The sequence below is a fragment of the Cydia amplana genome, chromosome 20 (assembly GCF_948474715.1).
Source record: "Cydia amplana chromosome 20, ilCydAmpl1.1, whole genome shotgun sequence".
Classification (NCBI taxonomy): Eukaryota; Metazoa; Arthropoda; class Insecta; order Lepidoptera; family Tortricidae; genus Cydia; species Cydia amplana.
Genome location: NC_086088.1, coordinates 8,889,512 through 8,905,450, shown reverse-complemented (window position 1 = coordinate 8,905,450; position 15,939 = coordinate 8,889,512). Strand labels below are relative to the sequence as shown.

General features: G+C 38.5%; 1 protein-coding gene across 1 annotated transcript in view; it reads right to left on the bottom strand.

Moving 5' to 3' along the window:
• The window catches only part of LOC134657542 (glycerol-3-phosphate acyltransferase 1, mitochondrial), a 59,658-nt gene that overhangs the window by 28,048 nt on the left and 15,671 nt on the right, over positions 1-15,939 (bottom strand). Inside the window, exon 4 of the mRNA XM_063513118.1 lies at positions 13,493-13,606. Within this exon, the coding sequence (XP_063369188.1) occupies positions 13,493-13,606 (114 nt within the window). The remainder of the gene's footprint in view (positions 1-13,492; positions 13,607-15,939) is intronic.

The following is a 15,939-nucleotide window of genomic DNA, read 5'->3' as shown; positions in this document are numbered from 1 at the left end:
TGAATATTGGAGCGGCGTTAATAATAGCGTAAGCCCCAGCCGCCATAAGGTACCTTTTGCCGTGGAACGTCACATATCTTTATTATTCCATATCTAGTGAATCACTAATTCATTTCCCGAATCGCGCCGTTACTCATTTCGACCAATTTCTCAGAAAAGTTTGAACAAATTCGAATTTAGAAATAAATCGTAGTTTCTTTATGTCTTAATACCTTTTAGCGTAGAGCTCAAAGTTGTTTGTACAAACATACCTGTTTTTCTCATACCCAGTGGAAATAAAAAGGGCTTGTGGCTAATTAACAATAGATGGCGCTTACGTCCATTTTCTTATCCTCTAGCCGCCCAGAGACCTATAAAAAGGTCTCCTGTTCCATTCTAATTTGAACTTTGTGTTGACAAAATAAAATTTCATTTTGCTTGGCAAGGTTTGACGTATGGGCAGGTTATTATATTTTTTACCGCGCTAACGCAATTACGATAGGAAATTATCGTCCGCAGAACGAAAACTAGAGAAACTATGAGGTGAACCAACCAACGACCTAATTATGGGCACGCTAATAAGAGTTCCACTTATAATTAATTTAATGCGATAAAAACATTGTAAATACAAGTACAGCTTTAGATTAAGTATACATATGTGTACCTAATTACCATAATATATTTACTTATAGATCTCACATGCCTAGATCTACTAATTATCTCAGGATTTTGTAGTAAAAAAGGCATTTTAAATAAAGGATTTTTTTTACTTTACAGGTCAAATCGAATTTTATTTATACATCAATGTCAAAAGTGACATTTCTTCAACCAGTAGCCAAAAACCTCATCAAATATCACCAATTGGGGGGTCAAAAAGTAGCCGAAAACACCTCGCGTGATTTGTGCACAACCCCTTACTTAATATGTATTATATTAAAAATCAGCTTGTTGCAGCCAAAACCTCAGTCCGTGGCTCACAATAAAAAACTCCTTACTAACTGACTAAGTTAAACAGTAAACAGACCTAAGTCAACGTCGCGTCAGCCCTAAGGACCCACCGAGTTACCGACTCACCGATATTATATATGACACCGTAAGATTGTGAACCCGTTAGTTTACAATCTAACGTAGGTTAGGTTAGTTTATAATCTCCCTACCGTCAGTTTATAATTTAACTAGCGAGATTATAAACTGACGAGTGTTTACAATTTTACGGTGACATATATACAGTAGAATCCGCTTATAATGACATCGAAGGGAACTGACAAACACGTCATACTAAGCGGATGTCATATAAAGCATAGTGGATTAACTTCTTATTTTTGGTAATTTTTCCGAATTAATCTCGATTTCCATTGTAAGAAATGAGTTTTAATAACCTGACCAATTATCAACTTGTTACTGAGAATAAAACCTAAAACAACTTACATGCCACGCACGCACTATACGTCCTCGCAGGGAAAGACGTGGGGACGGACACGAAAACCAGCGAACGTGTCAGTATAACCGGACATAATTTCATGAAAATAGGATTTATAGGTCATAGTAAGCGGTTTGTCACTATAAGCGAAGTCATCTTATCCGACTTTGTCACTAAGAATTGTACCTACTTATATGAAAACCAAACTTCGCACAGTAATTACGTCATAGTAAGCGGTTGGTCAGTATAGGCGGAGTCATAATAAACGGATTCCACTGTATATATATCTTCTATGTGCAAAGTTCTAACAAAGTTCTAAATCTTACTAGCAATTATATACAATGTCACGGCCAAGGCCCTAAAACCTCGCATACCATCGCACCATGGGAACTGTGCAAGCGAGACGTACATACATTACATAGATGGGACAGAAAAGGACAAAGCGCGTTCTCAATCGCTGCTGATTTATATTCATACAACGCCGCATCCGATGGAACAGCAGCTTAAATGTCCAATATTGAACCTTATGAATTTGGATTAAGGTTCATACAAAGTTAACTGTATTCTTCATTCATTTGATATTATAATAGTGAAATTAGTTTCTATCGCGGTGCATTAGTACGGAAGCTGTGTATGTGCCATGAGGGATAGAGTACAGTCAGCAGCAGAAATTGCTCAGCGGGCGAGGTGTTCAAAATGATCTAGACGCGACTTTATTGTTAAGAGAATAAGACCGTGTCAAGGTAATTTTGAACAGCTCGCCCGCTTAGCAACTTCTGCTGCTGACTGTACGTACGTATATTTAGTAGTCTTAGTTTTGAAATGTGTAGTCGATGAGATAAGTAAGGCGTTATGTCTGTTGATTAGAAGGATAAACATATAAACGGAATGTTTTTTTTACATAAATGAGTAATAGTGAAATAGAAAACATCCACATCTATTCGGCAGACCAACATATTTACGCAAGGTATAGCTAAAATACTATATAAACCACCTGTTTATATTTATCTCCTAAGACCCTGCGTACAAATTCTTGTACATAATTCATAAAAATATTTTGAACTTTCATTGAGTAACTAAGGGTTCCAAATTCAAAAACAAAACAAATGCTTTTGTGTCTCAGGAGGTTAAAGTACACTCAGCAGTGCTGAGTGTAGGTAAGGTGCTGATTCAGCACTCTTTTCATTTGAGCTGTAAAGATAATTATGTCAACCAAAATAGTTCACTAGCCATCTAGCTAGATAGCTTATCATACAGGGTGATATGTAATTGGACACTGTGTAGACATGTACGAGTATCTTTGAAGGATGAAAGAGCCAATACTGGATAACTCAAGTCCTTATCAACCGCTGCGGGCTCAGCACGGTTCCATTTTTATCGACTATCACTATGCCCGTCACTTGCGCACTTACATACTTGCTAGAACGTGACAGGCATGGTGACAAACGATAAAAATGCGACCGTGCTACTAGGGCGGTCAAAAATAAACGCCTTCACTCCGATGTCACCCTATAAATACATCAAAAGAAAGAGTCAATGTGTCACATAGTGACAACAAACTCTCACATTGCATAATGTTTAGATCAAAGGTGACAAGTCAATTGACGGTTTATCCACAATTCATCGATTGTACCCAGGTCGTCGCACTAGCTTCTTCAAAACACCGTTTCTTGCAACACTATTCAGTCTAGTATACTTTGACCTGTAATATCTTTAGAACTCTATTTGATAACAGCTCAATATTACACTGGTCTTTATAATAACGTTTATCTTATGACTAGTATAGCTTGAGCTTTAGCTTCTTTATAAATATGAGTGACAATAGCTCAGGGTTATACTGGACGTTTAGTAGTTGTTGTGTTGTGAATGCAGCAGAGTCACGCCACCGTCGCAAGCGCCGATGCGCGGTTAAATTTGGACTGGCGATAACGCGGTGATAAAAGGGCGTATGTCGTTAGTAAAATGTATGGAGAAGTGACGTTTTGGATTGTTGTTGTGTAGATTATGAATCAAGTCGTACGATTGTTGATGTTTACAAAATATTAAGAGAGACCATTACAGTAGGTTTGGCATTATGGATCTTCTGTTCCTAGAAATTATTGGTCAAAAAGTGTGCCTATAGTCACTAGGTATAGTGTTTCCATAGATAGTTGAAAGCCTAATTGCACCGGGATTTGTTTATTTTTACTTTACTGGAATTATTTTTACCTGACCGCGTCAGAAGGAGGGTAAGGTTTCGAGCGTATGTGTGCTCATTTCTTTGGCAACGTACCTACAGCTCGATTGTCAGTTAAAAGTGTTGCTAATAGTACCAACCATCTAATCTACAGGTATGCGTCTAATAACCTTAAGGAAATTTCCCAAGGAATGACTAGGAGGAAAAGGCTAAGATGCGTACTAGATGTTTATTAATCACGTTCGGCAAAGGACATTTCAAGGTGGTCGATGGTCTGCATGCTGAGTGGAGACGCGGGCGACCGTGACATGACCTCGCCTTATCGAAACGTGAAGCAAAACTGCTAAGGAGCTTCTAGGGCTCAAAAGATACAAAACTTGCGCGGTGACTAGAATTTTGACTGGACACTGCAAGTTGAACAAACACATGTTCCAAATAGGGAAAAAACAAGATGCGACATGCAGGTTCTGCCAGGAGTCAGAGGAGACTGCTATGCACATTCTCTGTTCCTTCGGACCACTAATGTCCAAAAGAAGTACCTACCTAGGGCGACACATAAATACTGGAACCCTATGAGGTACAGAGCATTACGGCCCAAAGAATCTGGAATTTCCTGGATTCAACGGGCATTAGTAGTGAACTTTAAAGGGCCGTCACAATAGATCTTGCTTGGCTTGGTCGAAGCGACACTCAAAGGCCCACAAAACCCCAAAATAAAAAATAAAAACAATAGGGCAGGCTGCAGGTCTGTGTCATTGTCTCCTACTATAAGTGTTATTCAAAGGAAAACTGGTCCACGAATAATTAGCATATCATAAACGAATACCCTTCAAAACAAGTTACACATCTTACGACATTAACCAAAGGTGAATATGTCTTTGTTTTAAGAGGAAACTTTGTTAAATCTGGCTAATTCGCAAAAACGTAAATGTAGCAAAAACTATACGACAGCAACACCTAATAGCATTACCAGTTTCAAAATAAAATTGTTGGAACTTGGTATTCAAATTAAGGATCTCGACTATTCTGATACAAAATTCGGATTTCGGAACCCGTCATAGGCGTCATACTTATTCCTACTTTCATATGTAATTCCGAATTGGATTTCCCAATTCTTCGTAGTAGACTGTAGGTAAATACTTGAGAGACGTAACGACAAATAAAATCCCAACCCAACCTTGCCTTCAATGCACTTCAATGCCAAACACTGCCTGGCCAACCTACCTATCTAGGTACTGACTGAACTTCTGAAAAAATAAACTCTACCGAACAGCTGTCGATATTCAATACGGTAAGTACTTCTTCTTCTTCCTCGCGTTACCCCGGCATTTTGCCACGGCTCATGGGAGCCTGGGGTCCGCTTGACAACTAATCCCAAGAATTGACGTAGGCAGTAGATTTTACGAAAGCGACTGCCATCTGACCTTCCAACCCAAAGGGGAAACTAAGGCCTTATTGGGATTAGTCCGGTTTCCTCACGATGTTTTCCTTCACCGAAAAGCAACTGGTAAATATCAAATTATATTTTCGTACATAAGTTCCGAAAAACTCATTGGTACGAGCCGGGGTTTGAACCCGCGACCTCCGGATTGAAAGTCGCACGCTCTTACCGCTAGGCCACCAGCGCAATACGGTAAGTACTTACCTACGTAAATTTGTAAACAACAAGACACAAAACAAATATTTGACTTAACTTTTCTGTTAGCAGTCAACAATGATTTCTTTGTAAATGCTTTTACTATCAACGCAATGAAATGAAAGATGGTGTGTTGATAGCCTGTCACGTGGACGTGTAACCAGTTTCCGTTCCGGTCCCGGCCTAAGGCCGCGCCTGCAAAATAACCGGATAGCTCCACAATGTCGTAAAAAACATGTGGTCGGTGCACCTATAGCTCTGGAGGCGTATTCTGATTGTACCAACAGGTTATGAATTTGATCTGGATTTGTTATGGAAAGTGACGTTTCTGGTTGAAGACACCTGATGAATGAGAGATCATAACCATAAGAAATCCAGATACAATTGATAACCTGTTATTACCATCAAGATACGCCTCCTGCTATTTACCTAACACTAATGGTTTGCGAGGTGAGGTGACGGTGAGGTACTTCCGTGGTGCTTCAATACGAAAAGCATAGGGGCTTAGTTTGAGTAAGACTGACATAAGATTTACATATACAATGCAATAGAAATACTCGTAAGCTTTATTACACACCTCAATACAAGAAAATACGACAGAAAATACAGCAACACAGTACAATACAACCACAATACAAAAATAGTTAAGTATTATATTTTTAATAACCTCAAAAGTAACACGATCGATAATCTTTGTCGAATGAACAAAGAATAAAGACGAACTGCTCAGTGTTCAAACAAAGTAACTGCGCATTGTATTAAGTATGCTAATGTAGAAATTACAAATCTATTGTGAAGTGCATTAACTGCATTAGTCATGATAAAAGAATACATGTATTATTATAGTAGAATATTACACAAATGCGCCACTACTTGGTACTGGGTGACCGGGGGCTGTGGGCAAACACCTTATTTTACAGGTGTAGTGAGGTGGTGCCCCGCTGGAGTTATGATGATGAACCGCTCAGGGATCGGAACTGGTTTTTTACAAAAACATCGAAATAACCATATTTTTCGAATTATTTTATACTCGAAATGTAGGACTCAGTTGTGTGTTTAGGTAACGACTTCGTATTATTAGATTGCCCAATTAGATATGAAGTAATTAGCAAAGAACGAAAAAATACCGTTTCCGTTCCCATACAAAAAATACCGGTATCCTATCCCTGGAACCGCTGAACCGATTTAGATGCATTTTGTAGAAGAAAAGAAACGAATAGGGTATTTGACTGTATTTTTTAAATAGATTATTTTACACCATGCATGAAATAAAACACCAGAAGATTAATAGAGAAACGTAGACAGCAGTTATTTTTAGACACAATTTCTATTTTATAACCCGTATAAAACTATAAAGAGTACCTAAAGTCTATTTTTTTATTCCGTAGACTAAAATGACATTTCATAGTATGAACATCATGTGTCATTTCATACTATGAAATGTCATTTTTAGGTTATTTGATTGTGACGTCACATGCTATTGTTTCATAGAAATTTTCATATTAGCAAAACCGTTTTGACGGTTCGAAAAAAGAAACTGATTTGACTAGTAGTCAAATACCTTACACAAATCACAATGACAATGTTTTAATTTTTAAATGTGTGATTCTTTACGATGTGTACTACCTATAAGCATTATTTACTCTCATGTTCGGCGATGGCGTGGCGTTCTAAGGGTTATTTGATTAGCAGTTCCGTGTTCTGCGGTATCATTAGTGTGGCTCGTGGGGGGTCATTGTACTAAATTGCGCAGGCGGCTTGCGGTCCGCGGGCTTTCTGACACGCGTAGGCAACTGTTTTGGCGAAATTGAGGAAGCTTTAGAGTTTTTTAAAGAGATTTAGGGCTCATTTAGACGGCGCGCGAAATCGTATACGATTTTGGTTACATTGCGGACCATTGAGGTGACATAAATTCATCCAACTGATCAAATGACGCATGTAATGAAAGTCGCATGCTAGTTCTCGCACCGTCTAAATGAGCCTTTAGTAATTTTTGGTCAACGTGTCAACAAGGGACAACAACAATTTTAGCGAGATTAAGGGCCATAATCGGTTCGAAAACGGGCGTCTTTACTGTGGACAATGTATAGATACCGCTTCGGGTACATTTTAGTAACTAATTCTTTTATAGCTTTTAAGGTTAAACATGGAAAATTGTAGACTTTAAAATACATCAATAGCATGATGTCTTTGATCTTCAAGTTAATTTACAGACACTACATTTTTTATTTAAAGCTTAGATATAACAATTTCAAAGGCCATTAGGCCCTATAAGTATCTAGGTTAGGTTAGGTTAGTACTTATTCTACATCGTAGAAATAATGTTTTGAATATCTGTAGTTGAACAATTCTGCAATGAATAATTAGTTTAATACTTAAGAAAGCGTAAAAACGCATACCTACTCCAAAATATTGGGTTTTTGCTAGTTTTTGATTGGTTTGGAATGGTCCGACAACTGACTGCAAGTATAATTATCAGTATCACTCAAAGATACTATTAACAAACCTAATAATAGACGAACGAAAAGCTAATTCGTATGTATGCTTGTTGACTTGGTAGTTAAAATTCTTCACTGCGTACAAATGCCGTTAGTTCGCGCTACAAACCACATATCTAATTTAACCTTTGATAGGCCTTACGGCGCTGGGATAAAGCTCATGTATGGTCTATTAAGTGTCAGATGGTAATACATATATAGGTATATTTGTCTTTGTATTATGTTGTAGTTTCAAATTTTGCTTGCAGTTTAGAGTACCTGAAGAAGTGAAGACCTACCGCGAACACGAAAATTAGTCTTCGCTCTTGTCGTATTGAAGACATTGAAGTAGTTTCGTTTTTCGACGTATTTGCAAAAAGCTCGTACATGTACGTACTCCCCTCCCCTCCCCCCCTCCATACATGGGATAACAGTAGGTGCAACAAAAACGGCGCATCGCGCCACTAAATGTCAAGGATAGGTCTAGCAGCTTCTAGCTAGACGGATGCGTCGGATAGCTTCAAGTGTATAATGTTACAATTACATGCTTATTAAACTCACAAAGACTGCACAACACAATAGACAACAAAGCAAAGTGCTTTATAAAAAGTACCAGAGAGCCTAAAGCGAACAGCAAATATCGATCGCTTTTGCTTGTATTATGATAACGAAATTTAGATTTTCGATTAGCGTGGTTGGCTTTTTTTAAATCTATTTTTATTGGAACACATCACTGCTACCTTAATAAGGCGGTAAAATAAGATGTCAACGATGTTATAGAGCAGTGTTTTTCAATTTTTTTCATGACGCGACCCCCTTAGTTATCTACAAAATGTTTCCCTTATGTATTGCCTTACAGCTGGTAGAGGGTTCGCGACCCCCCAGGGGGGTCGCGACCCACAGTTTGAAAAACACTGTTACAGAGGGTTGTTGCCGTCTCACTGCTATACGGTGAGGTACCAGGAATGCCGAAGTACTCATACTCAAACAAATAACCGTAATATAACTCGGTTTCGATTGGAAATGTTCCAATACGTAATTACAATATCAATATCCAGATGTCATTACAAGTACAAGTTCGATTTATATTGACATAATTAATTTATGATCAGCGGAAAATTTCATCTAAGCGTCAGTTACTGCGCAAATATATAATTTAGATAACCCCAAGATATAACCTTTAGCTGCATAACGAACGGGAACATATATATTATGCAGGTCAGATCAATTCAGTTATCAAGCTATTTATATAATAGTCGACACTCATCCACGTGGTGGCACGCACTTATCTTTTAGTAACATAGCGGCTATTGTTTATTCAGTTTATAAATAATTTGCACGGTAAGTCACGCCATATAAAGCGTCAGTGTATGACAAATGGCCATAAACGCTATCTCTCATCCAGGGTTCTAAAACTTCTAAAAGATAATTATCAATGATAGTTATCTTGATAATGATCGCGATAAGTATCGTGATTTTTATGCCAGATAATTATCGTCAGGATATTTATCGGATAATTATAAAAAAGACTATAATTATCTGGATAATTTCGAACCCTGCTTTCATCTTAGAACCATTTCAAGGGCTGTCTCAGTCTCATACAATGTACTTACCAATGTTCGCAAGATGTGGGCGTACCAAATGAAAATGACCACAAGCGCTATTGAAGAGTTATCAACTCAAATCATTCGGTTATTTTCCATTAAAGCCTTTTGCCAATTTCATTTAATTAGCACTTAGCACCTATCCATGCTAAAATTTTGGGGACCTGGAACTACTAAAAAAAAAATCACGGGACTATGAAAGTCATAGGTAAGTGACGCTGATTTTTTTTAGTTTTTACCAACGTAACTATTTGTATCCAAATTATCCAATACCTACACTCATAATGTGTCTACAGTACAGACTTGAATCTTATAGGTATATGTATTACATATTAAAATGCGCGAAGGTACTTACATAAACTTAGACATATATATAGGCACACTTTTTATACATATCTATGGGTCATTTTATACTTACCTGTTTTGTTAATAATGTTTTCTAATTATGTAAAAGAAGTATAAAAGGTGAGTCTAATTTTCTAATTAGTTATACATTCAGATTAGGTTTATAGTTTTTTATTAGGTATAAATGTGTATTGATTAACGCGTGATATGGAGATGTTACCTAAACTGGTTTTGGAAGGTCAACATACATGAATGATTTCCGTCTTTTATTCTAACTTTTGTTTCGTTTATTCTATTATCTTTAATAGAAAAAAACCGACTTCTCTAACTACTAACCTAACCCACCTAACGGCGCTTATACTTGATTTGGTAATACATATGTATACATTTTATGGTAATCATAGTGGTTTATTTAGTTTAGGTATCATAGCGGTTTTCCGGGTCAAGGTCCGGGTTGGGGTCCGAGTCCGGGTCCGGGTCCGAGTCCAAGTCAAAATCGAAATTCAAAATCACAAAACGTGTACTATGCGTCGTTAAAGAGTTCTGTTCTGATCATCATCAGCAGTTCCACTTCATCAAATGTCACTTTTTAGGGTTCCGTACCTAAAGGGTAAAATAAAAACGGGACCCTATTACTAAGACTCCGCTGTCCGTCCGTCCGTCCGTCCGGCCGTCCCGTCCGTCCGTCTTCACCAGGCTGTATCTCACGAACCGTGATAGCTAGACAGTTGAAATTTTCACACATGATGTATTTCTGTTGCCGCTATAACAACAAATACTAAAAACAGAATAAAATAAAGATTTAAGTGGGGCTCCCATACAACAAACGTGATTTTTGACCGAAGTTAAGCAACGTCGGGCGGGGTCAGTACTTGGATGGGTGACCGTTTTTTTGCTTGTTTTTTTTTGCATGTTGGTGCTGCTGGTTTTGTTTTGCTTTATTTTTTGTTGATGGTGCGGAACCCTCCGTGCGCGAGTCCGACTCGCACTTGGCCGGTTTTTTGAATATATATGCTTGATTTGTTGATAAAAACACAATAATCACTATATGTATGCCTTTAAGATTTGAGGAGTTCCCTCGATTCCTCATGGATCCCATCATCAGAACTAGGTTTTGACAGAAACGGGAGCAATCTGTATGCATATACGTACAATCAAAAAAAGAATTTTCATAATCGGTCCAGTAATGACGGAGATATGGAGTAACAAACATTAACCTCGTGCCGTGCCGCCCAATGTACATTAGGATGTACACCTAGTTTCGATGGAATGTCGACCTTAATTAAAAACGTAGTAGGTAGAATTTCATTTGTCTCGTAAAATTTTCGAACAAATGAAACTCAATCCAATTGAAAATACAACAAGATTCAAACTTCCTTGGCTATAATTTTGTATGGTGGGCGGCAGGAGGTTAAAAAAAAACCGGCCAAGTGAGGGTTCCGCACCATCAACAAATGGCAAAACAAGCAAAAACTGACCCCGCCCGACGTTGCTTAACTTCGGTCAAAAATCACGTTTGTTGTATGGGAGCCCCACTTAAATCTTTATTTTATTCTGTTTTTAGTATTTGTTGTTATAGCGGCAACAGAAATACATCATCTGTGAAAATTTCAACTGTCTAGCTATCACGGTTCGTGAGATACAGCTTGGTGACAGACGGACGGACGGACGGACAGCGGAGTCTTAGTAATAGGGTCCCGTTTTTACCCTTTGGGTACGGAACCCTAAAAAGGAACATAATACAACCGAATTGATAACCTCCTCCTTTTACATTTGGAACTCGGTTAATAAACTGGACTATTTCTAGTAGGCATAGGTATAACAACAGGTTAGGTTAGGTTTGATAATGTTTTGCAAGTGTTTAATGAAGTTATTCATAAACGCGTTACTGGCCTGAACTAGCTATGAATCGTTTGTCTTTATCTGCCATTTACTTATGTATTTGTAAGAAAGGGATAAAACATAATTTAACTTAATCAGACCCGTAAAGTTTTATGAAAAAGGGGATAAATACTAACGTAAGTAAACACAGTATTATGCAACATTTATCAGTTTTATCACACAGGAAAACAACAAAATATGGTAATTTTGGATTGGTAAATTCAAACCTAATAGTATATCAATAAAAACCCCACACTTCTTGTTTTTTAATACCATATCGTTGGCAAACAAGCATATAATCAGCCTGGAGCCCGTTTCTCAAAAGCTTGTAACTTGTAATACAAACGGATGTCACTTTTTGACTTTTTGACAGCTTTTGTTAGAAAGGGACTTCCAAGTTCCACTTGCATTACAAGTTACAAGCTTTTGATAAACAGGGCACATGTGGTAAACGTGCCGTGCCTACCTTCTTGATTCAGACAGAAAAAGTGTTCTAATCTTTTAACAAACATTTAGAAGTACACCAGGAGACCCCAGGGCTGGCGCGTATGTCTCGCAACGAATCGCCCTGGCGGTTCAGCGAGGAAACGCCGCCAGCGTAATGGGCACCATGCCACAGGCGCACCTGCTGGTATTCTTCTTATGATTAGGTTTTTATTTTATTTTATAGGTAAGTTTCTTTTATTTTAGTATTCATTTTAATTTTATTTATTTAAGCCCCTTTGTTACTGAATATAGAGGTTTTAGAAGTACATAAATAATCTAGTATAAACAAGTAAATGTTCATCAGATCGTGCCCGGAATTCGCAGTCTGTCAAGGCTCAAGGCTGTATCTCGCTACGCATATAAGATCATGCGCGGAAGGCGTGCTGCGTAAACGCATGTTTTTAACCGCTATTGGCCATATTTGACCATTCGTTTTACTTTGATGATCCGGTTACTTAAATCAAAGAAAATGGATCGGAATTAGAGGGAGAAGACGCTACAATGAAGCTGTGTTTCAAGCTTTCTCTCATTACGAGATGACACATGAAATAAAAGAGATGGAGAGTGCGACACGGGAAATAATTACTTTACCTTTGCTATTATCAATAACTCTTGTGTTCTTTAGCTATAACACAGAATAAATAATAGTACTAGGTACAGAAGATTCACTCCTTAACAAAACGCGTCTATTACGACATATGACCGCTAGGTGGCGCAAACGCGAGCAGGCGTCCATTTCATAATCCGTAGTGGTGCACGGAAACTACTATGGCTAGACACCAAAATTGGTGTGGGCCACATGTACCTACATGTAGGTACTTGTAGCGACACAACGAAATCGCGGAGTGAGCCACGCCTGGCGTATATAGCCTAAACTTTTAGAAACTTGTGTCTAAGATAGGTACCTACGCAAGTATTGCGAGTGTGATTGATACATGTTTAGCATTTGGCCTTCGGCAAAGAATCGTGCTAAGACAACGTAAATTCATTGCTTCTGCGCGTCATCGTAGGTACCTACTAGGTACCCAGTGTACCCACACTTACAGCTTTTTCACATTTACCAATCAGAGAAGCGCTGGTGGCCTAGCGGTAAGAGCGTGCGACTTGCAATCCGGAGGTCGCGGGATCAAACCCCGGCTCGTACCAATGAGTTTTTTCGGAACTTATGTACGAAATATCATTTGATATTTATACCAGTCGCTTTTCGGTGATGGAAAACATCGTGAGGAAACCGGACTAATCCCAATAAGGGCCTAGTTTACCCTCTTGGTTGGAAGGTCAGATGGCAGTCGCTTTCGTAAAAAACTAGTGCCCACGCCAATTCCTGTGATTAGTTGCCAAGCGGACCCCAGGCTCCCATGAGCTGTGGCAAAATGCCGGGACAACGCGAGGAAGATGATGATATCGAATGTCGGATGGAAGTGAAATGTAAAGACATGTGTTTTTCTGTATTTACTATTACTACCTAAATGAATTAATGCAACTTACCCTGGACACGGGAGCGCAGCGGGCACAAGCGAGGCCGGCGGGAGGCCGTGTGGCAGGCTGCGGCGCAGGGACCACTGGACCCTCCTTTACGCGAAACAGGGACGAAGCTCTCGTCTGCCGAAAGAAAACATAAGATTAGCTCTCGACTCCTTGCAGATTGCCCGGAGCAACATAATCCTAAGCAGACCCGGATCTAGGGTAGAGCGAGTGGAGCGGCCGCTCTAGGCGCCGGATGGCAAGGGGGGCGCCAAAATGGCAAATGAGAAAAAAAAAAGTTTTAAAAGACGCGAGTGTGGCGGGGGCCCAAAATACGCTTGATAATGATAACTTCAACGAAGGGCGCCAAAACCCGATTTCGCTCTACCCTGATCAAGAGCTCTGGCCGGCACTGATCCTAAGATAACTCTTTGGCACTGGTTTTTGGGAAAGTGAATATGATTTGGCCTTCCACCCTAAAGGGAAGACTAGACCTTTTGAAACTAATCAATCCAACACACAATATGTTTTTTTTAGGTCCAGTAACCTCCAGAAGCCACAATTGTGTATGTTGTTTTCCTTATGACCCTTATCACATAATATGACTACATCGTACGAGTAGGGCTATTCATAAATTGTCATTTCAAATACTTAACACATTCAGTGCCGAAAACCCGACTATCGGGTATTTTATGATTTCGTTCTCAGGCTAGACGACCCGATAGTCGGGATCGCGGTACTATACAGCTTTATATGACGAAATTGTTGTGGCCTGGTGCGGATGTCTTGTTTGGCGGGATGGCAATGAATCTGTTAATTGGCAATTGTATACCTTACTACAAGGGCATAAAGTCCAAGAATGAGCAGTAAAGCGTTGCTAACTATGATTCATTACAATTGCTTCAACACGTGACAATAACAATGGGGTGATGCAAATATGTTAATTGTTAGAAAACTGTTTATCGGTCAATCGTTGATACACTTGATACACAACTGCGGTGGCGTGACAACATGCTAGGTTTTATGCGAATACGATTCTTATGTTATTAGTGAAAAGGTCTTATTTAGAATAACAACTTGTTTATTGTAAATGTCATTAATAATGGACTTAGGACTTACTAGTTTGTACCTAAACTATTAATATCTGCACCTGTATATGAAAACCACACAAACTGTGACCAGACTTGAGTTGTTGATGTTGTGGTAAACAACATTTTGCTATCGATTATGTTTTGTGAGTCAGACATTTGCACTCGCTGTCAAAATTTGTAAATAAGTGCACCATTTATTCACGAAATAAGATAAAAATAGTACTTTATAGTGAAGTAACTTCAATTTTAGGCCACCCAGAGCATAATCATATAAAATACCAACTCATAACAGCATAATGACTAAATCTGCCGAAACAAAGTGGGTATTACTTGATGTAATAAGTTTCTAGACACAATAAAATTACACGAATGTACACACCAAGCCCTATAATTAAATTCCAAACCGCAGGAGTTCGCAGATACGTAATACCTTTAACATCAAATTTCAAACATGCAATCAGAAGATATAAATTGCATGGACACATTATGAATTAATTTATTTATAAAGATGTCCATGAAACTTTGCGGCTGGGGGTTAGTAGTCTTCCATTAAGAAAGACCCTTTTAAAAAATACTATTTTTTTATCAAGCAGATACGTCTGTACGCAATACTATAAAATTTTCATTTAATTATATAAAAAAAAAACTTTTATTGTAAATTGTAAATGGCTAATATGGCTATCCAAGTGAGCCGTGAAAAAAATGCCGGGACAATACTAGGTATAGTAATCATCATCTTCCTCGCGTTGTCCCGGCTTTTGCCACGGCTCATGGGAGCCTGTACTGGGGTCCGCTTGGCAACTAATCCCGAGAATTGGCGTAGGCACTAGTTTTTACTGATTAGATGAGGTATAAATCTGAAAACTTGAAAAGATAAATATATAGTATTGTGTACATTCCGCAAATCATCGGGACCACCTCAAGTTCTTCCGTAGGTATGTAAACATCGCAGTGTTGTCTTATCAAATAAAGACACATAATATTACTTCAATACGTTTACGGAAATATAATAGACAGATAATTTTTGTGCAGAGATAAGTTTGACGTAGGCCAGGAAGTGGGACTTTCTGCCTGGCAGTAGCCCGGCGGTAAATGCTACTCACGGCCCGGAATGACGTAAAACAATCGGCTCTTATAAATGTACAATCAGGACGTCCAGTATACAATTTCGCGACAAAACAGCATCCGTTTGTATTACTCCATACTCGAACAAAACATTCATGGCACTTATCAACCGATGCTGCTAAATAATCTCTAATACAGACTTAAATCTGACAAAATATTGCAAGCGTGTATTCATGAGATTATCATGTAATCACATTTATAAATATGTTCATAATTTTTATGTCTTAAACTTTAATACGTCTAAATCAAAACTTT